At 49.1% G+C, this 26,602-nt stretch overlaps 1 protein-coding gene across 3 annotated transcripts in view; it reads left to right on the forward strand.

Moving 5' to 3' along the window:
* KLHL17 (kelch like family member 17) overlaps positions 1-26,602 on the forward strand; it is a 443,767-nt gene that overhangs the window by 404,744 nt on the left and 12,421 nt on the right. For all 3 annotated transcript variants that reach the window (XM_069610061.1, XM_069610062.1, XM_069610063.1), the window contains exons 9-10: positions 16,723-16,811; positions 17,426-17,499. In XM_069610061.1, the coding sequence (XP_069466162.1) occupies positions 16,723-16,811; positions 17,426-17,499 (163 nt within the window). The remainder of the gene's footprint in view (positions 1-16,722; positions 16,812-17,425; positions 17,500-26,602) is intronic.

The raw sequence follows: 26,602 nt of genomic DNA on the forward strand, positions 1-26,602 counted from the left end.
GTAATGGAACTGTGTCCTCGTGCCGGAGAAGCCCAAGAGTGTGCTATGCTCGAGTGAGCCGCCTTGTTCCGTCCTGAAAACGTGGGGAAGGGAGACCTGCACATCCTGACCTATCATTTTGTGAACAGAACACTTCTTTCATTTTCATGAACATTTACCCACACTATTTGTAAGGTAGTGAGAGAGAAGACTGATTTAAGGTTGACAATGGAAGCCCTGCTCCTGCATCTTTTTTACTCTTGAATCCTAGCAGTTGAGCTCTGCCTCTCCTTGCCAGAAGGAACTGTCTATGGTGCTCCTTCCTCTTGATCCAGCACGATAGCGGGAATCATTCTTCAGGATGAGTTTGTGACTCCTTTTAGTCCTGGGAGTGTCTCTCTACCAGCCTATATCTTGGGTTAGAGTCCCAACTAGAGTCTTTAGCTCACCATCCTTTCACAGAAGAGAAATGTCCACTGCATATCAGTCTTGGTCCTGCCCAAGGGCAGTCCAGCACCGAAATGCCAGCCAATTCTCTTCTGAACAAGAGCACCAACAGCAACCCCAGACACGTGTCTCAGCCTGGTTGGGCCTCGTCAGTGTGGTGGAGCTCTGCCTCTCTAAGAACAGTGAGCACAGGTTCCACGTGTGGATTACCCTAGTAACTTTTTTTTTTATTTTTTTTTTTAAACTTTTATTTTTGCTGGCAGTGGTAGTTGACATACACACACAACAGATCGAGAGTATGGTCTTTAAACATGACAAGGTACATTACACTGGGATGTTCACACACAGTAGCATACATTTGCAGATAGAGATCAGCTAAGTGCCATATTGGGGAGCACAATGTACAGAAATGGGGTCTAGGGCGAGCTATCCGCCAAAGAGGTAGCATCGAGGGCGTTGAGATAGCTGTTGAAGGCAGTCCAAATGTTTTTGGGCCGGGACCGGCCTGGGAGGGTAATAATGTAGTCCTCCTCGCAATTACGGGACCAGGTCACCAAGTTCAGCCATTTCTGGAAAGTGGGGGGTGCCGAGCAGTTCCAGTTTTGAAGAATACATTTTTTAGCAATTGCACAGCATACATTTAACAGCCTGGCCTCTCCTCTGGCGCCCTCAGCATCCCACTGACCAAACAACGCCCCCATCGGGTCAGGCTCAAGCACCGCATCACAGAGTGCGGACATGGTCTTAAGAATCTCATCCCAGAATGGGGCCAGGTTGGGGCAATCCCAGAACATGTGGAGATGACCGGCATCTTCCGCCCCACAACGGGGGCAGAGTCGCGTGTCGGAGTGGGCGAATTTGGAAAGTCTGCGTGGCGTATAGTATAGCCTATTCAGTAGCTTGTACTGCATAGTGCGATGTCGAAAATTAAGGGAGACCCTACTGGTGTGGGAGCACATTTTACCCCACAGCTGCTCTGAAATAACAACCCCCAGTTCAGAGGCCCAGTCCTCTCTCGCCCTGGGGGGCGGTGTTGCTGAAGCAGTGAGCAGGAGTTTGTACAATGATGAGACCACTCCCCGCGCCCCCCCGGAGTTGGCAATGTAGGAGATGGCAGGGTGGTCTGGGGGTTCGCTGGGGAAGGTGGGCCAAGCCGCCCGGAACGCTGCGCGGAGTCGGTAATACTGAAGTAGCTCAAGTGGCGAGCCCGAGTGGGCTGGTTTCCACGTCTGTGGCGTTATGAATACCCCATCCAGGTAGAAGTCAGTAAGGGCCAGATAACCCAGGTCCCGCCAGTGCCGTGCCAGGGCTGAGTCATTCGTGGGTTCCAAACTGGGGACCCGCCATGCGGGGAGCCATTTGTAGTAAGGGTGAGTCTCGGGGGCAGCAGCGAATATCCGCCTCCAGGCAAACAAGGTGGTCTGGACGGGGTCTATGGGAGAGTCAGGCTCATATTTCCGGTGTAGAAGTAAGGACATAATGTTAGCACCGGAGGCAGCAATGATTTCAAGCCTGACATGCGGGCGGGAAGGAGGACCAGGATACCAGTATGTGGCAAATTGTGCCTGCGCCGCAGTCCAATAACTCATCAAGTCAGGGGCCGTGAACCCGCCCCTATCATAGGGAAGGGTCATAGCACCCCACTTTTTCCGCACCGCGCCGGAATGCCACAAGAATTGGGCACACAGCTTGTGCAGATCAGTGAAGTAACTATTTCCAGGCCAGATGGGAACATTTGTAAACGTGTACAGGAACTTAGGGAGCAGTATCATCTTGACCAGCGACAGCCGCCCGGCCAATGATAAGGGAAGAGAGCGCCAGCGCTCTAGTTTGGCTTCGGCCAGTGCAGCCAATGTCACATAGTTGTCAGCCAGAAGGGTCTCCCTAGTCAGGGACACATGAGCCCCCAGATATTTGATCCCATTGGGAGACCACCTGAGCGGGTATTCAGTGGCCGGGTGAAGTGTGGAGTGTGTGAGGGGGAAAAGTTCGGACTTTGTGTAATTTATAGTGAAGCCTGAAAAAGTCCCGATGCGGGTGATGTCCCGGAGGAGAGGGTCGAGGTAGAGATCTGGGTCCCTGACGAACAGAAGGACATCGTCCGCGTATAGGGAGACCACCTCGGAGGCGCCCCGGAGAGGTATTCCCCCGCGCATGTGCCGTTCCCTGATAAAGTCCGCCATAGGCTCGATGGCAAGGGCGAACAGAATTGGGGAGAATGGGCATCCCTGGCGGGTACCCCGGAAGAGAGGAAACAGTGTAGAAGTTTGAGAGTTGACGCGGACTCTGGCAACCGGGGAGGTGTATAATAATCTGATGTAGGAGATCATCCCAGGACCGACGCCCATGGTCTCCAGAACCAGCCACATGTATCTCCAGGAAACCATGTCAAAAGCCTTCTGGGCATCCAATGTCACCGCCACCGCACTCACGCTCTGGTCTATGCGGGCCATTACGTTAAGCTGCCGTCGAATATTGTGTGATGTGGACCTGCCAGGGACAAAACCGGACTGGTCCTCATGAACCATATAAGGCATGACCGGGAGAAAGCGATTAGCAATCACCTTGGCGAAGATCTTCGTATCTAGGTTCATGAGTGAGAGGGGGCGATACGAACCACATTCATCGGGCGGCTTGCCAGGCTTAAGGAGAACCGTGATAACAGCTTCACGTAGGGATGGGGGAAGAGAGCCCAGGCGCAGGGATTCATTCCAGACCTCAAGCAATTCGGGGTCCAATATGGCCACGTGCTCCTGAAAGAATTCGGCCGTAAGCCCGTCGGGGCCCGGTGCTTTACCCTTCGGAAGGCTGGAAATGGCCTCCACTATTTCGTCCAGGGTGAAGGGGGAGTCTAGCTGTTCCCTTGTAGCATGGGAGACGACAGTGGTGGGGATCTGGGCAAGGAGCTCGCGCATCTGCGATTCGCTATGTTCGCGAGGCTGCGAGTACAGTTCGGAGTAAAAGTCTGTGAAGGTCTCTAAAATATGTTGGTCCGACCACTGGGTCGACCCATTGCTACCTCTGACGCAGGTGATTTGGGCTGGCCCCCACTCCCCCCTGGCCAAGGCGGCCAGAGTTTTGCCAGGTCTGTCCCCCTCACCGTATTTCCGCGCCGCCTGAGGTCGGCTAAAGTACTGCACCTCCCTGACGGCCTGCTCGTTGAACAGCTTGAGTTCCTCACTTATCTGGGAAAGGATGACAGGGTCAACAGAGGTGGGGTGGGCCCGCTCAAGATCTCGCAGTTTGGCTTCAGATCGCGACAGGGAGGCCCTAATGGACTTGAGAACCCCGGACTCCCTAGAGATGGCTGCCCCCCGAATGAAAACCTTGAAGGCGTCCCAGCGGACCCCCCGGGTGGTGTCCTGTGGCGAGTTGAATTCAAAGTAGGACCGAATATCCGACAGAATGTCTGCCTTGAAAACGATGTCCTGCAGGGCGGCCGATTTAAAGCGCCAAGTATTCATGGTGGGGGCTAGGATGCCCATGTTAACGATCAGTATGACCGGTGAATGATCAGACAGAGTACGTGCAAGTATACGAATATCTGAAACCCCACCAATCAGTTGGGCCGACAGTAGGATCAGATCAATTCTAGAAGAGCTATCATGTACCGATGAATAATATGTGTATTCCCGCGTTAGCGGATGGAGAGCTCTCCAACTGTCCAGGATATCCAGTGACTTGCAGTGTGTCAAGAGCCTGCGCGCTGCACTCGCTAAGGGTCTGGGGGCAGAGCCAGTCCTGTCCACGGCAGGGTCTAAAATAAAATTCATGTCACCACCCCAGATGATCTGTACACCCACGTATCCCAGGAGTATGGACACCACCTGATCAATAAACTCAGGGGAGTCTACATTGGGGCCATAAGTGTTCACGAGTAGGTAATCTCTGTTGGCGATGGCGCAATGCAGGATGATGTACCTCCCCCCCGGGTCAATATAGCTTCTGTGAAGAGAGAATTTAAGAGACTTGTGAATTAGTGTCAGCACTCCACGGGCCCTTGTAGAGTAGGTCGTGAAGTACCTGAGGGGACCCCATGTGGGCGCAATGCTTCTGGCCAACGGGCCAGTGGAGTGTGTTTCCTGCAGGAGTAACACCTTGCAGTGGTGCCTATTAGCGTAAGCCATGATCCTGCGACCCTTGGTGTAATTGCTGAGGCCACGAACATTCCATGTCATTATCGTCACAGCCATACTAGTACCCCAATCGATAAAATCCCATTGCGGAGAAACCAGAGATAGTGATCCAACATCAGAGGACGCCAGGTCCCACCTCCCCCAGTACCGGACCCCAGTGCAATGGTCACCGGATCTCCCAATGACAGAGTGCCCATGACTGAAGCGGACAGATATATCTCAATAAGCTTAGTGAACATCCCACCACAGATGCTGAAATGCAGAAACAGAATTATGTACAATTAGAGCATTGCGATCCGGTGCGCGACCAGCTGTCAGTCCGCCACTGCCATTTTCGAGAACATGTCCCCAATCCCCACCCCAACCGCGCCCCACCCTCACTGCCCACCCCCAACTTGCAGTGTGAAACCCCCACCCCTCCCCGCAGGTATCTCCAGCTAACCCGACACTCCCCATAACATGGAGGTCGGGGGGCGACATCCAACAGGGATGACACCCTTCCCGTGCCCAACAGGGGCACCAAAGCAGCGGGAACCAAAAAACCAAGAACATTGCAAATGCAGCGAGGTGTGCTGTGGCCGTGTGGGCGGCTTTAAGGACAAATATGCATGACAGCAACGCCGTCAGTGACAGGTTCTGCAGTACCCGGATCAGAAGACAGGCCACCATAGCCAGCCGAGCACCTCGCCCGGCTGGGCACACAGGGGGCCTGAGACCATAGGACTGTTGTGAATTGTTACAATGACCACGTTCCGATTGAAGAGTACCATGGACAAGATAGAGAAGGCCAGTTAGTGTGTGGTATCGGCTCAGACATCCTCAGCCTGAGCTCCCGCCGGGTTGGGAAGCGGCAGATGTGCCTCGATGAATTTCACCGCCTCCTCTGGTACAGTGAAAAAGTACAGTTTCCCATTATGTGTGATTTTGAGACGGGCTGGAAACAGGATAGCATAGGGGACATTCCGTTCTCTGAGTAGTTTCTTGACTCCAATGAATTGACGCCTCTCTTGCTGGACCGCTACAGAGAAGTCCGGGAAGATTCTCACTGTGTGTGACTCGAATCGCAGGTCTCCCTTCTCTCGGGCCAGGCGGAGGATAAGATCTCTGTCTCTATAATTGAGAATCCTGGCTATGATGGGTCTGGGAATGTCCCCTGGCTTGGGTCTGGGTGACAGAGCCCGATGAGCGCGCTCGACGGTGAAGTATGGGGACATGGCGGGGTCACCCAGGAGGGACCTCAATAATGATTCGACCGCGTCTTCCATGCGGCCCTTTAAAGCGTTTTCTGGCACTCCGATAATACGCAGATTGTTCCTGCGGGAGCGCGACTCGAGGTCCTCACACTTTGCTTTCACATTCCGCATATCTTGGGACAGTGATGCCACAGTATCTTGTAGCGCATGTATAGCATCCTCATTAGTTGATATACGGTTTTCGGCGTCCGTGATCCTGGTCCCCGCCTGATCCACCCGTGTCTTTAAAGAGGCAACATTGGCATTGATGTCGTCAAGCTTCTCGTGAAAGGAAGCAAAGTTTTTGGCCATAGCTTCCATGATCGTGGTCAGGTCAGGGGCCGCAGGAGAGGGGCAAACGTTGTTCTCCAGCTCCTCAGTAATGGGTAAGTCCCGGTCAGCCTCCTCCCTCTGGACAGCCCTGGCGAATCTATCCATGGCACCCCCCCTGGAGGATCCCTTGATCTTGCTAGGCATCGTGGGTTGGTGCGCGGGGGGGGAGTAGGCGGTGGTCCCAATATCAGAGAGAAGAGTGCGGGGGCAATACCAGGGGGGAGAACCCCAGCTGTGGAGGCCTCTCGGGTGAAGGAGAACAGGGCCCAGCGGGGCTGATTGGGGTGTGCTGGTGTTGGGCAGCACCCAGGGCCCACAGTGTGGAGAGGTCCGGGCCGCAGAGGCAGGCGACCCGGGAAGCGAATCTGGGGGGGGGGGGTGCCACTAAGCCAGTCTCAAGCGGGGACGTGGTGGGGGACGTCAATGCCGATCCGCAGGCCGCGGTGTGCTGACGGGTCCCCCAGCGGGCCGCAGTCCGCCCGGGGGGGCCGGGCGGGGATGTAGGGGCCACCGGCAGCCGCCCCTTACCTTCCGGGGGCGCACCCCCCCGATCCCCCAGCAAGGGACCACAGCCGAAGCCCTCTCACGGCCGGCGGAGGGCCGGGACGCGTCCGCATCGTCACCGGCCACGGGCCCCCAGTCAGGCCGCTCCCGGGGGGTGTCAGGCCCAGGACGCCTGGAGGCCGCCGCGACTCCGATCGGGCCGCAGTCCGCCCGATCGAGCGCCCAGGAGAGGTGCTAGGCCCTGAGAAGGGGGAGGGCCTCGGGCCGGCGCCGCGCACACCGCGGGGGAGAGAGCCAGTCTCAAGCGGGGACTTGGTGGGGGACGTCGCTGCCGATCCGCAGGCCGCGGTGTGCTGACGGGTCCCCCAGTGGGCCGCAGTCCGCCCGGGGGGGCCGGGCGGGGATGTAGGGCCCACCGGCAGCCGCCTCTTACCTTCCGGGGGCGCACCCCCCCGATCCCCCAGCAAGGGACCACAGCCGACGCCCTCTCACGGCCGGCGGAGGGCCGGGACGCGTCCGCGTCGCCACCGGCCACGGGCCCCCAGTCAGGCCGCTCCCGGGGGGTGTCAGACCCAGGACGCCTGGAGGCCGCCGCGATTCCGATCGGGCCGCAGTCCGCCCGATCGAGCGCTCAGGAGAGGTGCCAGGCCCTGAGAAGGGGGAGGGCCTCGGGCCGGCGCCGCGCACACCGCGGAGGAGAGAGCCGGAGTCAGGCCGCCCAGTCCAGGACCCCGATCTGGGTCGCCCGGGGTCGTAGAGGAGCCGGAATTTCGCTCGGCAGAGGCGCTGAAGTGTGGGGCAAAAGTGATGAAGAGATAAGCGTGTAACGCACAGTGTGGCCGCAGATATAGACGGATATCGCCCAGTCCCACACGGAGCTCAGGAGCTAGGCAGCCATCTTGGGCTGCTCCACAGCGCCACCGATGGATTACCCTAGTAACTTAAGGTGAGAACCCAAAGCTACTAAATATGCACAAACAAGGGGAGTACTGGACGTGTCTCTATACCAGCCTATATCCCGGGTTAGAGTCTCAACTAGAGTCTTAACCTCACAATCCTGTCACAGAAGAGAAATGTCCACTACACATCAGTCTTTGTCCTGCCCAAGGGCAGTCCAGCGCCAAAATGCTAGGCAATTCTCTTCTAAACAAGAGAACTAACAGCAACCCCATCACCTCTTTTGTTTTGCTATTGTCACCCCGAGTAGGGCGGGTATGCCCAGACGTGGGTCCCATGCTTGCTGGGCCTAGAGACCCAAGCTACTCCTCACTGATGACATGTCTGGGGATGCTTGTGGTCTCGTGCAGAAGGGATGTGACCTAGCCGTTCGGGCTAGACTACCCCTTTGGGGATGAGAACAATCCTGATTTGCATATGGTCTTTCCCCTTTTTCAATGGCTTGGTAGGCAAAGAACGATAGTCTGGAGGGTTGTCCAGAGCAATGCCAGAGGTTACGATTTATTCTAAACCTTCCAGCCATCACCTCTTTTGTTTAGCTACATAACATTAATAACATAATACATTTAACAACAATAACAATTCATCACATAATTTTAAAAAAAAGATAATAATCAAACTTTCTCATATGGACCTAAAATCCAGAGCTTATTGCACATTGCGCTGCTGCTAAAAGATTCAAATGTCCTTATTTTAAAATGTAATCACACTAACAGTCCAATGGTCTCTAAAAAGCTAACAGTCGCCAAAACGAAAGTAACATATTGTCCACTAAAAATAATAGGCCAAGCAGTATCTTATGTTAAAATCCTATAATCATGAACAAATTTACCAAAAAAACTACTTTTTTTTTTTTTTTAGCTCTCAAACAAGGACAACCTACCAGCAGATGTTTTAGAGTTTGCATTTCTGAGCCCACTTTGCAGAAACAACATCTCTCCTCAGAAGGCCATTTCTGTCTTCTTCCCTGGCCTCCTTTGCCTGGAAGCAGGTTTAAGTGCCCAATTATGATAAAAAGGTGACACAAACTTTCCCAGATATCTTGGCAATATACCAACCGATTTCGACTCCTCTTTAAAATGTCCAAATTCCTTATACATGCTACATTGAATTTGGGTCTCATGCCAATCGTAAAGCCAGAGCTTCGTTTTAGCTTTGTCGGGGTTTCAATAAGGCTCTCCATTGAGATGTCTGCTAAATTCATTAGCGCTAAGCACTCTACCTTTCACCAAACTAATGTTTGATCGTTTCTGCAGAGAGCATATCGTCGTAAATGGGTAGAATTTGTTTAGATGGAGCTAATAAGCACTTTCCCAGAAACGATAAAGCCTTCCATCTAACCATGGACGTTTAGGACAACAGTCCCGGCTCCTATCGGATCACCTGAAGCTACAGGAAGAAAGAGGACTCGCTTCGAAATGATTCCCTAAATAGCGTTTCAAGTCAGGTGTGATATTTCCAATTTGCATTCCGCCCCATAATTCCATGTCAGGACTACCTTTTGTTTATAAAACGTTAGTAAAGGACAGATAGAATTGCATCCATATCTGCGATAGATTATCAGACCTTGCGCACATGGCCTAATTACAGTGCATCGATAATATTGTTTACACATACTCCCAAGTATCTATATTCATCTTCACTCCCCATGGGCACAGCATGCAGGAGCCACTTATAGAACATCTTCTGTGCTCATATTTCGCCTTGGTTTCAAAGTGAACATTGAAAAATCAAATGTCTTTGAAACCATTTGCTTTGGCATACACCTCTAGTTTAGATCGCTGTTGCTGCAGGCCCACTGGTGTCTGGTCCATAAGGACCAGATCATCTGCATAAATCGGACATTGGATCAGGCAGTTCGAAAACTTTGACGGAAAGGCTCGTGCCCAGCCCAACTCATTCCCCATATCAGCTAAGAAAAGGTAAAACAAGGCAGGGGCCATAATGCACCCCTGAACCCCTGCTTTAGTCCCCTATGGGTAGAAATTAGTTGTAAGAGTTGGCCTGATCGATTGAGCCGCACTTGCATGGACGTCTAACTGTGCAGATTTCTAGTAATTGCTGTTAGGCAAGGAGAGCAATTCCATAGTTGAAGTTTTAGTCCTAATAATGTTCAATCTATACATGTGAAAGTCTATAAATGCTAGATAGATCGGCTGCCCAGTGAGGAGAGATCTTCTTTTTTTAAGAAAGCCCTAGCTGTTACGAATCAGCTTCCGGGGCACAATTGGTGCAGGGATGAATATCTGTTTCTAAACCATAAATCAGCTCCACACCTCGAGTACACCAGAGGGGATCCGAACAGATTGGAATGACAAGTCAATTATAAACCTCCTTGTTTTTGCTGGGCTTGTGCCGTCCTTTAAGACGGACGGCCCAAAGCTGAAGAGAGCGTTGCGGGCAACGGCCTGGTCCTTCTTTCGGTTCAGAGACTCTCTGACACTTCCCATCGAGGAAGCTTGCTTGCAGAGCCTAGCAGGGCACTCTGTGTTCTGGCTGGGTACCAGTTCTGGAGTTGCTAGAGGATCCTCTGGATTCAGTATCTCCCTCTGTTCCCGGGGAGATGTTTAGGGGAGGGATCTTGCTTCCTTCTTGGAAATCCCGCCCTTCTTTCACTGGCAGAAAACTGTAAAGCAGACTGTACCTTCAGCCAGTACAAATGAGTTCTTCTCTTGTTACTCCTAGCGAAGTCTTGAGATGATGTCTTAGCCCTCCTTTAAAGCCAAATGGGCCACATTGACTGGTGTGGGCTTAGCCTACCTTAATGAACCAATCTTGGGTCCCCACCAACAATCTCCTGTATGCCTGAGGTCATAACCGGAGTGCTTTGCAACACAAAGGTTAAAGGGGTGAAAACATGTAATACTAAGTCCCACCCACCTTCCTGTCTGTTGTGGATCAAAGGGTCTCTGTGGTTAATTGAGCTCTCTGTGGTTCCTGATTAAAGCGGCAGGTCTCCCTTGAAGCTGTGGCGAGAACAAACAGTCTGTCTCCTGCAAACCACATTATTGTACCTTCTGAATGGGTACCCCTGTGGGGGTTGCCCACTGTAAACACATAGTGCCAGACTTGACCACTCACTGTTATTGATACTTTATGGCGGGAGCTAGTTTCAGGTTTACACAGTACATATGAAAGGGGTGTTGGGGTTTCCTGTATCCTTTGTTTTGGCCTCTGCAGCCAGGCCCCAGTTAATAATGTTAATTGCTGCCACCATCTGCAGAGAGTAAACAAACTGAAAGGGTGGATTCATGGATCTTCGATAGTTAATCAGGCGGGCCAGGGCAGGAGGAGTGTTTTGCCCCTGTAGGCTGTGTCCACCCAGAGTACACGGGTCTATGTGTATGTCCTGCGGTGAGCATAGGAAACTGTGTGCTGATGAGCTCCACACATTTTCCAGAGGTTAATCTACCAGCGTTCAATATCATTAAAAAAATGTAAAAAGCCAAGTTGAGTGTACACCCACCGTGCGAATGGTCGAATTCCTCACTTACTGTGTTCCTTCATGGTATGTCATGTGCTTGTTCCCTATGCACAACTTTGTTATGTTAGAGGTTTGTTTAAACTGCACCAGTCGCCACTACAGTGCTCTAACAGAGCCAAGACTTGTCTGGAGAATGCCCTTTTGTGCCCTTTGTATATGCAGACCTCTGTCTGAGAGAATAAAAAAAGTGCAAGGGAGGGAACGGCAATGGTTGAAAAAGGTTAAATGCACATGAAAGATTTGTGCAGACAAGATGGGTAATTTGGGGTAGGAATTTTATTTTTATTTATTCAACATTTGTATGGCCCCTGTACAGCATAAAGCGTTTCCAGGCGCCATAAGACTAAGGGGGAAGGATAACGGAGAAGGATAAAAACAATAAACGATCCTACTAGGCCTTGGGACATTCGGATCGTGGAAGTGCAGGGGGCTTGAGGGACAGGGTGAGGGGAAGGTAAGGGTAAGGGTAGGGGTAGGGGTAGAGGAGATGCAGGAGGGAAGTGGCCCCAGGGGCTGGGAAAGTGCTAGGTGAGCCCTGGGGGGCAACTGTGATGGAGGTTGGGAAGAGGGACAGGTAGTGCGATGAGGGGGGAGGGGAGATCAGACTTGGTAGTCTAATCGGGGAAGGGTGCCTTCAAGAAAGTGCTGGTGGGGCAGGGTGCTGAGGCAGACTGGTCGAGAGAAGGCCTAGCCCCTGTATGGCTCAGAAGGGACCAGGCAGCCAGTCATATCAGCGGGGGGCATTAGGAAGGAAGGGGGAGAGGGAAGTAGGAGGAGAAAAGTAAGGTCTTGAGAAGCTTACGGAAGTTAAGGAGATCCGGCTGAAGTCTGAGAGGGGCAGGGAGGCCATTCCAGGGGGAGGCGCCTGCCGAAGAGCAAGATCTACCCCCCTCCCCCCAACACTATTTGCCTTCATAAACGTCTGACCTGCAGAGAGTTAGAGATGGATGATTGAAGGACTCTAGCAGGGTGGTATTTAGAGAGAGGAAGTTGAATGTAGTGCGGTCCCAGGCTCCAGAAAGCCTCGTGGATGATGCAGGAGGTCTTGAATTTGATTCTTGCATTCACCAGGAGCCATTGGAGAGCTTTTAGGGCTGGAGAGATGTGATCCCTGAGCTTGAGGCCAAGGATAAGTCTTGCAGTCCTATTCTGGATTGAAGAGGGCGAAGGGAGGAAAGAGGCAGATGAAGGAAGAGCTTGTTACAGTATTCCAGCCTGGAGAGAACCAGAGCTCTAGAGACTTTGAGTTTCTGGGGGAAGGTGAGGAAAGGGAGAATGCCTCTGAGGAGGTGAAGATGAAAGTGAGCCAGCTTGGCAAGGTTGGCAATGTGAGGTGGGAAGGAGAGAGAGGAGTCGAAGAGGAATGGAGTTTGTGATAGCAAGCCCACACCCAACAAAATGCCACAAATTACAAACAACCCACATACTGGACGTTGCCCCGAGGACACAATAACCGCAGTGCACACAATCAAAGCACACTCAGAAAGCCGACACGCACAGATGCCAGTTTCTCATGGTTCTGCAAGCACTGACAGGACAGCACAACCTCTATCCTATCCCTCTTCCCTCACTGACCGACGCCGCCCACTTTCTTGCAGAGCCACGTGAGCGGCTGGAGACCATGCAAATGGTAGCGCTGCGCGGTATAAATTAGCATAACATAGCTTGCACGTCTGTAGAATAAGTTCAGAGGTCTATGTGAACCTTCTCTTATTGTGCGATAATTAAAAGCACTTACTGTACCTTTAAGCAAACCCCTACCTTATGTAGGGTTGCCTTGACTGCTCTGGCCATTCCACCTCATTGAGAGTCTGGAACTAAACACATATTTTCTGTAAAAGGAGGTTGATGAATCTGGGACCAGAAACGGAGCATAAGAAAAATCTCCCTTACATTAGGTCTTTTATGCTTTTAATGAGCCCACGCCTGTCGATAGAGGATTTGGTAGACAGTAGTTAGCACCTCTGTCCTTGAGAGAATTGCACTTCTCAGCTGTAGTGTTGATACGACTCATGTAGCTTTTCACATCTATCTGAATTGGAAGGAATAATGTGCAAAGTGTCTCTCTGCATCGGGCTTCCTGCAAAACCACAGGGGAAAAACAGATGAGACGCAAGGGCACACAGCTGAGGCTAAATGGTCCAACAGCACTATTATTTATTTTCCATGGGGCCAGAGACTCGATAATTCTTAGTTTTGGCTATTAGGTGATGTTCAGGCACTACATACAAGTCAAAACTATTGCATTGGAGTACACAGCTTGTTGGTGTTTTTGGTTATTTATCCATCCACTGACTGCCCGTGGTCATTCCCACCCACTGCCTGCCCCTCTCCCTTCATAACGCACCCTTCTGTGATGGCGTTATCAATCGCGAACATCAAACGTTGTGCTATAAAGGCCTGCCAGTGTTGTTTCATGGCAGTCTACTTGGAGTAAATGGCTTAAATGCAGCTCTAACGCTGCTCTGTTGTAATACAAATGTTTTAACCAAGGTTGCTTTCTATCACGTTATGAAGATGCAGTATGTGTCCTTACACTGAAGTCCTGTTAAAAAAAGCACTGGCAAAGCCAACCGTTGTGGTTTATGTTGAGTATTGGATGGGCCTTTGCCCGTCTCTCTGCTATCGCATGCCCAGGTAATCGCACCATTTTAGGGCTGTTATCAGGTAGTAGTGGCCTTATGGAAGCGCCTGGCAAATGCACATCCAGCGCCTACACAAAAGCCCAAACTGTTGACTTTTTGGGTAATGGCTACAGTCAAAGGACCTTCTTTTTGGGCGAACCCAATTTTTATAAATACAGATCAGTTGTCTGCAGAGATCTATAGCTCTATTTTGACTGTCGAAATAGAAGGGAGTGGTTTCTTGTAAGTGGTATTATCCTGCTTGTGCCACACTGATACATATGTTTTTTTTTCAATAGTTTCTATCCGCTCCTTATTTGTGATTTTTGTATTATATTATATTCATCTTCAAGGTGAGATCCAAAATAATCAGTCTACACATTTATTAATATTTCAAATATGGTTTATTCCATGATATTTACTCATGACTCTTAAGCCATGATATTTACTCGTGACTTGCTAGACGTGTTTCACCATCTTAAAATCAGAAGGCTCATCATGAGAGTTTCTTAAAGTACTTTTAAGAGAATTTTTCAGAAGTGTTAATCTTTGGTTAGTTGTTAGTTTTTCATTTACTAAGAATATCCATGTGAGCAGTTCTTAGGATCTCAGTCCAGAACATTGCAATGACTTGAGCCTGGGTTGCTGACCTTTGAAGGCGTGTGGGTACAATTGTCCTCATGGAGATGCAGCCCATCCGCTGACTTTGCCAGTGCTTGCTGCTGGCTAGAATTGAGAAATAAATTGCAGGCACAGACTCGAAAGGAGTCCAGAAAGAAAGATGTCCTTTTGTGAAATCTCCCCATTTCTCTGAAAAGGATGTCGAATGAAAGGGAATTGTTCATCACATTGTCTGTGTTCAGTCACCTCTCCGACCAATTGCTGCCATGTGGTTGATTCCATCCCAGCCCTACCAACCATGTTTAGGAAATATTATCAGCTTCACAAAATGCCAGTTCATCTGCCGGGGCGAGCAGTTGAGGTCAGTCTGTCAGCCTGTCCCCAGCTTGATCTGGTAGAGACCAGGGGCGCAACGAAACCTACATTTTGGGGAGGGCTAACTGGTAATGGGAGGGTCCACCTTGGGCACTCGGCGGGGCAAACTGCTCTACCCCCACTGTTCTGCCCGCAAGGACTGGTGTGGGGACCAACTATCACATAGTACATTTTAAAGCTCAATAGTCAGAGAGGTGCGATGGAAGGCTTTCATGAAAGCAGCAGTTTTAAAGTTTTACTGTGTTTAGGCAACTAAATTATTCTGCACAAACATCAAAAACATTAACGCCACCAGGTTCAGGAACGGCTTCCCTCGTCTGCCTAACAAAATGCAAGTGCGTACATCAGCCCCCCTGCCCTGGATGTGAAAGAACACACAACGTTGTTATATGTTGATGTGTGCATTTGATTAGTCCTGAGTCAGAGTTGATGGATGCCTTTCTTGAAAATAACTGCTTTAAGGTTTCACTGGCCTTTCCGGACTGGGCATTTCACTCAAATGTTCTTGTGTGCCTACTTGCACACCAATGTAACCACCTCCAACCGGCAACCCCACCCAGGGACGTCATTTCACCAAAATGCCAGGGGTAGCGGCAGTGACATCACACGACCCTTGACCCCCGATGACATCACAGGAAGTGATGTCATTTGACCCCAACCCCGGATATAACACGGCAAGCGATGGAACACGACCTTCCACCCATTGACAAAACAAGAAGTGTCATCACATAGCATTGTACACTACAAAAAATATGGTTACAATATCACTATAATGTGATGTACATTTCATACAAGAATGGATCGCCATATGTATCGTTAAGATCAGTGTGAATAGGCCCATATTACCAAATTACTGTGAATGAAAGCAGACGTCCAAGGCCAAATGATAATGATGTGTTATATAGCACTAGAAAAAATATACACCCAATATCACCCAACCTGTGTCGGTACTCATTTATCCACCTCAGAAGGATGAAAGGCTGAGTTGAGGCGTTTAAGAACAGACTAAATCAGTGACTCACCCCCTGAAGTGTGCCTGAAATAAACCTTTAATGAGTTAAGCAATTATGGTATAGACTTCCAGAAAGACACATTATTTGGTATTCCTATTCTTTCTTATTTAGGGTCAGTGCTGAAAGTGTTAGACTTGTGGCACTCCTGTTCTTATTTTTCTTCTTTTTTTTTATGGTACCTGAACAAGAAAGCCAGCCACCCCAGAAGTAAAGAGCCACATGGTGCTGGCCACAGCCCAGGAGCTTGCATTTCAACCCCCCCCTTTTTTTTTTTTTAGAGGTCGCAAAGGAGACCTCAGAGGTCGCAGTTGCGACCTCTGGCAACCCCTAAATGACGTCCCTGACACCACCCCCACACCCTACCAAGTACTATGAGGCAGGCTTTTGCCGTTCTGTACACCTTTCATATTCCCATTGATGTAACGATATGCTTGGTCCTGCATACTGTGGCACTGCACTTGTACTGCAACTAGCGCCTAGATGCCTCAAGGTTTTGTGCGCAACTATAAATGTCAAACAAATAACAAACTGCATTTGTAATTTTTTCTGCGCACACTAAATCTTTAACCCCGCCAGTTTCAGGAAAGGCTGACGCGAAGGAAGTCCCATTTTGGAGGAGGTGGGGTTGAGGGGGTAGGGGTGCTGAAGCTCAACCCAGTTACCTCCCTTGTCTCGGGAGGAAAGCTCAGTGGCAACGTGCTCGCCTTGGAAGCAAGACTACACGGAGCCACACAGGTTCGATCCCGGGTCCGCGCAATAACCTATCATATCAATGGCGCTGCACGACTGGCAGAGACTATGGACTGGCTATATATGTGGACACGTTAGGTCATGTGGCTTAGCTCGCAAAGCCAGTAAAAGCTGCTAGTTTGTGGGTTTAAAAAAAAGCGCTGTAAACATCAATTAAATGTCTCTGAAGTACGCTGACACTACCAGCTTGTATGCCAAAAGGCGCGGTAGGGCATGTGGGCAGAGTTGTACACTAACATATATCTGTTTCCCCACTCGTTCCTGCAGCGCAGAAAGGTATGACCCGCTGACCGGCACTTGGACTTCCATTGCGGCCATGAGCACCCGCCGGAGATACGTCAGGGTGGCAACGCTAGGTAAGTGAGCGCTGGGAATCCTGGGATATTCTACCTCAATGTGTAATGCCACCATGTGCGAACTGAGGTGGCTCCCACACCTCATTAACTGCCCTCTAATTTATTTATTTAAGATGCAAGGGGCCCATGCGAGTATTCACAAGCCCCTCGGGGACTCCAGTAAGGTTTCCCTCGGAGTGCAAGGATTCTTCTGCAATTCCAAGGGGCCCCAGTCACTACTTTCCTTAGCGTTTGGAAGTTTGCACTGTTCCATTTACAAATTATTTACTGTATGGGAGCTCCCACGAGACTGCTAACCTTTTTTTTAGCATTGTTATATCGAAGCACCCATGGTTTAAGGTTAACCACCATATATACGCCTATGAAAATTGCCAGAGTGATCTGCAAATCCATCTGCAAGTTTATGTAGCCCCCTGGGTCCCAGATCAGCGTTTTGCAGGTGCATGAGAACTTTCAGGGGTGTGTGTGTGTGTGTGGAAGGGTGGGTTGAAGGGCGGTCATTGCTATCTTTCATGAATGTAAGCATTATCCCAGGGGACCCTGTCACCCACACGCCTTTGTACGGATGCCTGGAGGGGCCTGGATAACCATGGCATTTCGCGTTTGTTTTGCAGACGGGAATCTCTACGCTGTCGGGGGATACGACAGCTCGTCTCATTTGGCGACAGTCGAAAAGTATGAACCGCAGGTAGGTCTGCCCAGCTCCATTACTGGACACATTGTCTTCATCCAAATCATGGTTTGCGACTCCGGGGAAGTAGCCCACCATCTGATTATTGTACCTACTGGGTCGGGGGCGAAACATGCCAACTTCCAGACAAGCCTCGTGCTTGGACACCACTATGATGGTGGCATGGTGTGCTATAAAACATTTGTAAATTAACCAGGGGGATCTTGGGAGTCCCTCTGCCAGACATTTAGTCCGGGTTACGAGAGACTTACCCAGAGTCTTTAGCTCACTATCTTTCACAGAGAAGAAATATCCAAAACATATCAGTCTTTTTCCTGCCCTGGGGCAGTCCAGCACCGAAATGCTAGGCAATTAGAGACTCCCAGGACCGCCCTTGTTATTTGCATATTTTAAGTAACTTTAGGTCTCACCCTAAGTTACTAGGGGAATCCAGACGTGGACCCCTTGCTCACTATTCTTAGAGAGGCACAGCTCTGCCCTACTGATGAGGTACAACCACACCGAAGCATGTGTCTGGGGTTGCTGTTGGTACTCTTGTTCAGAGGAGAATTGCCTAGCATTTTGGTGCTGGACTGCCCCAGGGCAGGACAAAGACTGATAGAATCTGTAGAAAAACCTCTCTCAGACCGACTAGAACAGCCGACTCTAATTGCCTCCAAGTACCACGCTTCAAACTCTCCACTATTGGGGGACATAGCTTCCCAGTTAAAGCTGCGCAATTGTGGAACTCCCTACCTCCCGGTATTGGAGAACACCAATCCTTTTCCAAATTCAGACAGAACATAACTAACTGTCTAAGAGAAAATGATAAGTAACTATCCGGATAAACACTCTTTCGACCATGTATACTCTCCATCACCGTACAGCCTTCTGCTTATTGATTTGTCTACTATGTGTTAGTCCCTTCTGTACACCCTGTCTATGTTGTACTGTGATCACTTTTGAATCCAACTATTCATGTAATTTACGTTGTATTTATGCCTGTTTATCTCATGTACCTATTGTTGCCTATGCATTCTATGTACACATGTAACCAAGCTGAAAGTATCCTTATTTTCCTGCTCCCTGATGCCATTGGGTCTGGTGCACATTATAAATAAACAAAACAAACAAACAAACTAATGATTGGCAGAGAGGCTCTCAGGACCGCCCTTGTTGTTTGCATAAGACATGTGTAGCATGACATAGAGTGCTTGTCCTCGGGCAGAACTGGGGTGGGCTAGAAGGCCAGTGGGAGGTGTCATCACGGCTCGGTGGCTCTGAGGCCGATAGGGCTGGGCAGAGGCCTTCACACAATCCGGCACTGTCGATAGTCTGCCCCACATGTTTTTTTTGTTTCTTTTCTTAATATTGGAATTGCATTATCAATGAGGTAGACTTGGTCAATGCCTCAAAAAGTAACTTTGACTTCTGGTTAAAAATGCATGGATTACTCATGAGCACTCGGCGAAGTCCAATCAGTCCTATGGACTTATTGTGACATTGCTAACGTGTACCTTGATCCCCAAAATGTAGGAAATGCCATTGACAAAAACTTGTGGAAACTCTTTGAAAGTCCGGTATTGTTTTGTCATTCGTGCCATTTCACAGAAGGAATTAATGGCAGTCACGATCTTTGCGCTCAACCATGTCTGTCATTCCCACAGCCTTTATTTATAGATAGGACTTCATTAGTTTTGGCTTTTCAGGTGGTGCTTTAGCCCCAATTATATTCTGAAACTATTGACATAAGAGTACAGATGGACCAAAATGGGATGCGAGGAGGGACATCAAGCTTATTTGTATTTGGCTTTTTGCCCACCTAGTGACCACCCATGCTAATTCCTGTGGCCATTCCCACAAACAACCTGCATCTCCCCACCCAAAGCCCCTCTCCTGGGATCTCTTTGAGCAAGCTTTTTCAAGCAGTAACATCAAACGTTGTGCTTTTAGGAGTTCTATGTCACTTCTAAGCATTCTACAGACGGTTATTAGCTTCATTGTGGCTCTAATTGAACACTCATGTAATAATGTCTTCAAGTGCCATCAGCCACTTTATTTATAATTCAAAAAAGGTAGCAGGCGCTCCTCTCCAGAAAGAACATGGCATGATAACCTGTTCTGAGATGAGAGTTTGCAGCACACGCTTTTTGCTCACTGTACCTTTCACAGATGGGAAATATCCATTTGCATATCAGTCTTTGTCCCTCCCACATGGGCAGTCCAGCACCGAAATGCTATGGCAATTCCTCTCTGAACAAGAGTACCGCCAGCAACCCCATACACGTGTTTCAGACTTGTTGGGCCTCATCAGTGAGGTGAAGCTGTGCCTCTCTGCGCACAGTGAGCAGGGAGTCCACGTCTGGTTGCCCCCAGGTAACTTAGGGTGACCAACCCCAAGTTCCTTCAAACATCGGCAGAATTACTGTCAGCGGTAATTCCACCAAAAACCCCAGCGAGTCCAAAAATGGAGACTAACACTGCCCTACCACCACTTATAATTCTGCGGTAAACCCAGAGGACCAAGTGGCGGTAACAATAACCTATTTGTTGGTAATTCAGAATTACCGCCAAACTCTGAATGAGGTCTTTTATTGTGCGTGTGTGTGTGTGTGACTGCGCGCCTGCGCGCGTGAAGGGCACTCGTGGAGTGCTGATGAAGTTGATAGCACAGTTTCACTTGCTGAGCGGGCCTTGCATTCCTTGAATATACGGTCATCCAAAACACTACGTTTAGTGTTTTGGATGACCGTTCAAGAGACGTCAAAAGCGCTGCGCCAAAATGTCCCGGTAAGCACTCCCCGACTATACATCTGAAGACAGTACCATTAAAACTCTACTCTTGACTTTGCTAATCACTACACCTATCTCCATGTTTTCCCATTCCTTTCATCACCCCAATTGTTGCCCCTCTTTCCCTCACTCCTCACTGACCCTCATTGCCTTACTCTTCATAGACCCTCTTTGCAATTCCCACAACAAAGTTAAAATGAGTGCATTTACCAAAGCTTCTATTTGTTTTTATATTGCACTTGTTAATGCTGTCACTGATTTCTATACTCCCAAATGTGTGATGGGTTTACTGCGCAGGAGCACACATTTCTGGTAAATCTAGATCTGCTGTTTCCAAAAGATTCACCTGTGCCTCCAACAGTTGGACACGAATAGTGATCGTCATATCAAGCAAACTTGCCAAGGCTCCAAACCCGAATATTTATTGTGCATTGGGAGGAAATAATTGGTGTTACCGTTGATTGTTTAACTTGGGTACAAGGTACAGCATTTCTTTCGGTGACCCCTCCCCTAGGGAAAGTCCCCACCCATCATAGGTTGTACCCTATCCCTTGCTTGTATTTTCTGAACCTGACAGTATATAAGAGGATACCGAAACATGTTGGGCAAACTAGGATGGCTCTTTTTTAGAGTAGCAATTGGCACAACGGAATACATCTCTGCCAAAGGCAATGCAGCAAAAGAGGAGGATTAAAACATGTGAAATGCATCTGTTCATCTAAAAAGTGGAATGCCAAAAGCAAGGGAGAAACTTGCGGCAAATAGATTTGGGAAGATTATGAAACAGAACATACCTTTGGGTTCTAACCTGCTCATTTGAAGAGACCCCTCATGTAAACACGTGAGGTCCCAGGTTGTAAGGCTGCGGTCAGCTGTTATAGGGTGACCAGATTTGCAAAATAAAAATAAAAAAACGGGACGGCCACAAACATAAAAGGACTACCCTGGCAGACCCTCCTGCCCCCCTTATTCCCCTATGTGCACGTCCTTTTTCCAGGACTGAACTGCTATCCTGAAAATAAACCATGGGGTTTTGATTTTTAATGTAAACATCTCATTAACAAAGAAGCGTTTGCTTTGATTAATATTACATGCTTTCCAATCTGTTTGGTTTCCCAGTCAGTCTGTGTGGCTCAAGCTGGTAATGTGTATGGTGGCTGCTGAAAGGTTGGGTGATCAATCCCAGCCTGGTGTGTCAGAGAAATGGAATGTAAAATGCTAATTATTCTGACGTTTTCTTGCTTTGTAATTGTTGCCCACCATCAATATTCGATCATTTAATACTGGCAACATTCCCTTTAATCCAAAAAACTGGGACAGGGACTTTCCCTTTCGCAAAAACTGGGATGTGGTGTTTAAATTAAAAACACCCTTGGGATGGGGGACATAGGACCTAGTTCCGGGTCTGTCCCGGCAAAACCGGGACATCTGGTCATCCTAGCTGTTAACATGTGCATTTTCACTCTAGTGAATTGTGTCGTGCTCTCCAGTCTGATGATCACAGTAGAAGCAGTGCTGGCATTGGGGTGGATCCCCCCGGATCCGGCACAAACGGTCTCCCCAACCCGGGGAAATCCATGAGCACTCTACATTTATTTTAGAATGCTGCAGTGCGTTGGTTTTCTAACTATACCGCGGGCCAGGGTTTGAACCTTGGTCGCTAGGTTCAGGGGCGAGACACTTCCCTGCAAGACCCCTCTGACATCCCTTCTTAATATTGCACTTTACAGGAAATACTGAAGTACATTTTTTTAAGTTTAAGTGTGCACATTCTATACTTTGCTGACAACATTATAAGACACTGGGCTATTCCCTCCCACTCACCCTTCACAAATTGGTTGGATCCACCGGTAAATAAAATCCATTCCCAGCACCGGGTAGAACTACAGCGTTGAAAGAAATCAACACATTAGGGAAGCGGAAAGTACTGCATCTCCTGGACAAAATCCACACATGAACGAAGCAGCAAGCTGAAAGTGCTGCATCTCCTGGACAAAATCAGCACGAGGGAAGCAGCAAGCGGAAAGTGCTGCATCTCCTGGACAAAATCCACACATGAGGGAAGCAGCAAGCGGAAAGTGCTGCATCTCCTGGACAAAATCAACACGAGGGAAGCAGAAGGCGAAAAGTACTGCATCTCCTGGACAAAATCAACACATGAACGAAGCAGCAAGCGGAAAGTACTGCATCTCCTGGACAAAAATCCACATATGAGGGAAGCTGCAAGCGGAAAGTGCTGCATCTCCTGGACAAAATCAACACGAGGGAAGCAGAAGGCGAAAAGTACTGCATCTCTTGGACAAAATCAACACATGAACGAAGCAGCAAGCGGAAAGTACTGCATCTCCTGGACAAAATCAACACATGAGGGAAGCGGAAAGTACTGCATCTCCTGGACAAAATCAACACATGAGGGAAGCGGAAAAGTGCTGCATCTCCTGGACAAATCAACACATGAGGGAAGCGGAAAGTACTGCATCTCCTGGACAAAATCAACACATGAGGGAAGCGGAAAGTACTGCATCTCCTGGACAAATCAACACATGAGGGAAGCGGAAAGTGCTGCATCTCCTGGACAAAATCAACACATGGGGGAAGCGGAAAGTGCTGGATCTCCTGGACAAAATCAACACATGAGGGAAGCGGAAAGTGCTGCATCTCCTGGACAAATCAACACATGAGGGAAGCGGAAAGTGCTGCATCTCCTGGACAAATCAACACACGAGGGAAGCAGCACGCAGAAAGTACTGCATCTCCTGGACAAAATCAACACATGAGGCAAGCGGAAAGTGCTGCATCTCCTGGACAAAATCCACACATGAGGGAAGAAGCACGCGGAAAGTGCTGCATCTCCTGGACAAAATCAACACGAGGGAAGCAGAAGGCGAAAAGTACTGCATCTCTTGGACAAAATCAACACATGAACGAAGCAGCAAGCGGAAAGTACTGCATCTCCTGGACAAAAATCCACATATGAGGGAAGCTGCAAGCGGAAAGTGCTGCATCTCCTGGACAAAATCAACACGAGGGAAGCAGAAGGCGAAAAGTACTGCATCTCTTGGACAAAATCAACACATGAACGAAGCAGCAAGCGGAAAGTACTGCATCTCCTGGACAAAATCAACACATGAGGGAAGCGGAAAGTACTGCATCTCCTGGACAAAATCAACACATGAGGGAAGCGGAAAAGTGCTGCATCTCCTGGACAAATCAACACATGAGGGAAGCGGAAAGTACTGCATCTCCTGGACAAATCAACACATGAGGGAAGCGGAAAGTGCTGCATCTCCTGGACAAAATCAACACATGGGGGAAGCGGAAAGTGCTGGATCTCCTGGACAAAATCAACACATGAGGGAAGCGGAAAGTGCTGCATCTCCTGGACAAATCAACACATGAGGGAAGCGGAAAGTGCTGCATCTCCTGGACAAATCAACACATGAGGGAAGCAGCACGCAGAAAGTACTGCATCTCCTGGACAAAATCAACACATGAGGCAATCGGAAAGTGCTGCATCTCCTGGACAAAGTCCACACATGAGGGAAGCAGCACGCAGAAAGTACTGCATCTCCTGGACAAAATCAACACATGAGGGAAGCGGAAAGTGCTGCATCTCCTGGACAAAATCCACACATGAGGGAAGCAGCACGCAGAAAGTACTGCATCTCCCAAAATCAACACATGAGGGAAGCAGAAAGTGCTGCATCTCCCAAAATCAGCACATGAGGGAAGCGGAAAGTGCTGCATCTCCTGGACAAATCAACACATGAGGGAAGCGGAAAGTACTGCATCTCCTGGACAAAATCAACACATGAGGGAAGCGGAAAGTGCTGTATCTCCTGGACAAATCAACACATGAGGGAAGCAGCACGCGGAAAGTACTGCATCTCCTGGACAAAATCAACACATGAGGGAAGCAGAAGGCGAAAAGTACTGCATCTCCTGGAATGGGCTTTGGGGGTGGGGGCTGTCCCTGCTGGCTTCTCCTTCCTCCCTGCGAACTCCCCTGCACAGGAAGCTAGCTGGATGGGCAGATGAGCCAGTCGTGGAGTTGCAGTTTCCATATTGGCCAGAAGGTGTCCCTCTCTGTCAAAAGTCCAAGCCCTGAATTTGTGCCGCATACCAGTGTCTTAATTTTGAGCCATAACTCTTCCAATGTGCGCTAAAAAATGACCTTCGTCTGTGACGCGTGCTTGCCACCATGTTCCCGCGTTACTCCTTGCCGAAATTCCATTTGTGTAGATGTCTTTGCTGGGTAGATATGCTCAAACCACACGCTCTCCTTTAAATCGAGAGTTTTGCCCGTATTTGGTGTTTGTAATTTAGCGCTCCACACTATTGAGTTTGTTTGCAGGTGGCCACCCTTCAAAGGTTGATTACTGTCAAATGTTTACCAGGTGCACTGATAAGCCTCAATTGTGGTGGAATAAGTGTATACATGTCTATAAAACCTGTCTTGGGCTGAAAACCTAAAGCGTGATTCCTCCTCCCCGCCCCACTCACGTACAAATGTGTGCATTTCTTTAATGTAGTTTCGACGTCTGTGCTTTGCAATGACTGGATAAAGGGCTGCACGTGGCGGTGTAGTGTTCAGTGCTGGAATTGGACAAAATGTAATGGGGGAACTCGGACCCTCTGCTCCAAACCCCCTTTGCCCCTCGGTGGCAGAATATTGTCGGTGGTGTGGGCGGGACTGGTGGTTGGTTAGGGTGACCAGATTTAAAAAGGAAAAAAACCGGGACAGGGAAACTAACAAAAGTAGCGCTAACTCGTGAAAGAGGCTGTCAAGGCGCTACACTTCAGTAGCGTTTGGACAAGAAGGGGGTTTAAGTGTTACTGTTCAAATAAACACATATTCTAATTGATTTATCTCAAACGAACACTATCTTAAGGTGTAAAATGTAGCATTTCTTCTGTGCGAGATTGTGCATTCCTGGCTACCAGCTATGAAGACCTACTACCAAAAAACCGGGACCACTGCAGTTTCCAATGGAAACATAATCTTGAGAAAGGGGGGCAGAGCACCAAGTACTGGTACAGTCCCAGCAAAACCGGGACGTCTGTTCACCCTAGGGTTGGTGGAAGGGCAGAGCTGATTGTCGAATGATGTACGTGCCCTGAATATGGGATGCTGGCTGCTTTGCATAAAAACAAAGTGCATTTTGTGAACATAAGAATGACCACCTATTTATCAAACATGTCTGTGCTAGTAATTCAAACGTGTATTCCTTCTTAGCACGCAATACACCCTTGGGCCCCGATTCATGGAATGGTTTGCGTGTAAAATGGGGATTGGCGTGCCATTCTGCCCGCAAATCTGTGTTTGACGGATGTGGATTCGTGGGCAGAATGGCACGCAAATCCCCGTTTTACACGCAAAATAATTCCATGAATATGGGCCTTGGTATGGTGCCCATTTCCTCTGTTGGAAAAGTCACCCTGACAGCAAAATGTGTGCAAAGCATCAGACATACATACAGCTTTAGAGATTAGTTTAGGCTGTTGAGCAAAGTAAGGACGACTTTCAGAGGCAGTCTGTGAAAATGTGCACTGCTCAAGACACCTCGTTCGGGCGAGTCACGGCAGTCGAGGGCAGAGAGTTACCTCAACTTGGGTGGGTTTTGGCCTCATATCTACACGAAACGGTGCTCCTGCAAGAGAGTTTTTGCCAGAGCTTAGCTCCATCTTGTTCCGGCCTAATTCTTCCCCTGGTAGTGCTGTGCAAGCAGCCACAGGGTGTGTTCCACTCTTTCTGCCCGCTAATGTGAAGGGTTTCCTTAGTGTGGTTTTTGAATGTAGTCATTTTGGTATTTATTGAGAGTGAACCTTGTTTCAGAACGCTGTACGTCAGAAAGTTAAAGATGGAGGCACAATGGGGTGGGGGGCGGATGACGGTCCTTACAAAAAATATGTATTAATACCAGCATGCCATTTGAAGTACCATGGAATAGCTAACATGGTTGGGAACATGTAACTGCAATGGGGAGGGCTGCAAAGGGTGGCCATAGGGGTAATATTAGCCTTGGTGTTACCTGGTGTGGACAGGGTGCTCCTTGAAGTGTTTTTTAATTCTGTAACCTCATTGGTCGAAGTATAAACACCAAAAAAAGTGGATCAACGTTCCCTCTGCCCTGCCCTCTGTTCTGTCCCACCCCTTTTTTTGCTCACTCCACTCCCCCAAACTCAGTCAACCCCCACATCCAAACCACATACCTTGATCCTTCCTGTTTTCCGCTCCACCCCACAAAGCTGTGGTTTACAAAAGTTCTAGCAAGACTGAAGAAAACGCAGTGAAAGAATATACATTTAAATGGCCACCATTAGTGTG

The sequence above is a fragment of the Ambystoma mexicanum genome, chromosome 8, assembly GCF_040938575.1.
Source record: "Ambystoma mexicanum isolate Mex_15411 chromosome 8, UKY_AmexF1_1, whole genome shotgun sequence".
Classification (NCBI taxonomy): domain Eukaryota; kingdom Metazoa; phylum Chordata; class Amphibia; order Caudata; family Ambystomatidae; genus Ambystoma; species Ambystoma mexicanum.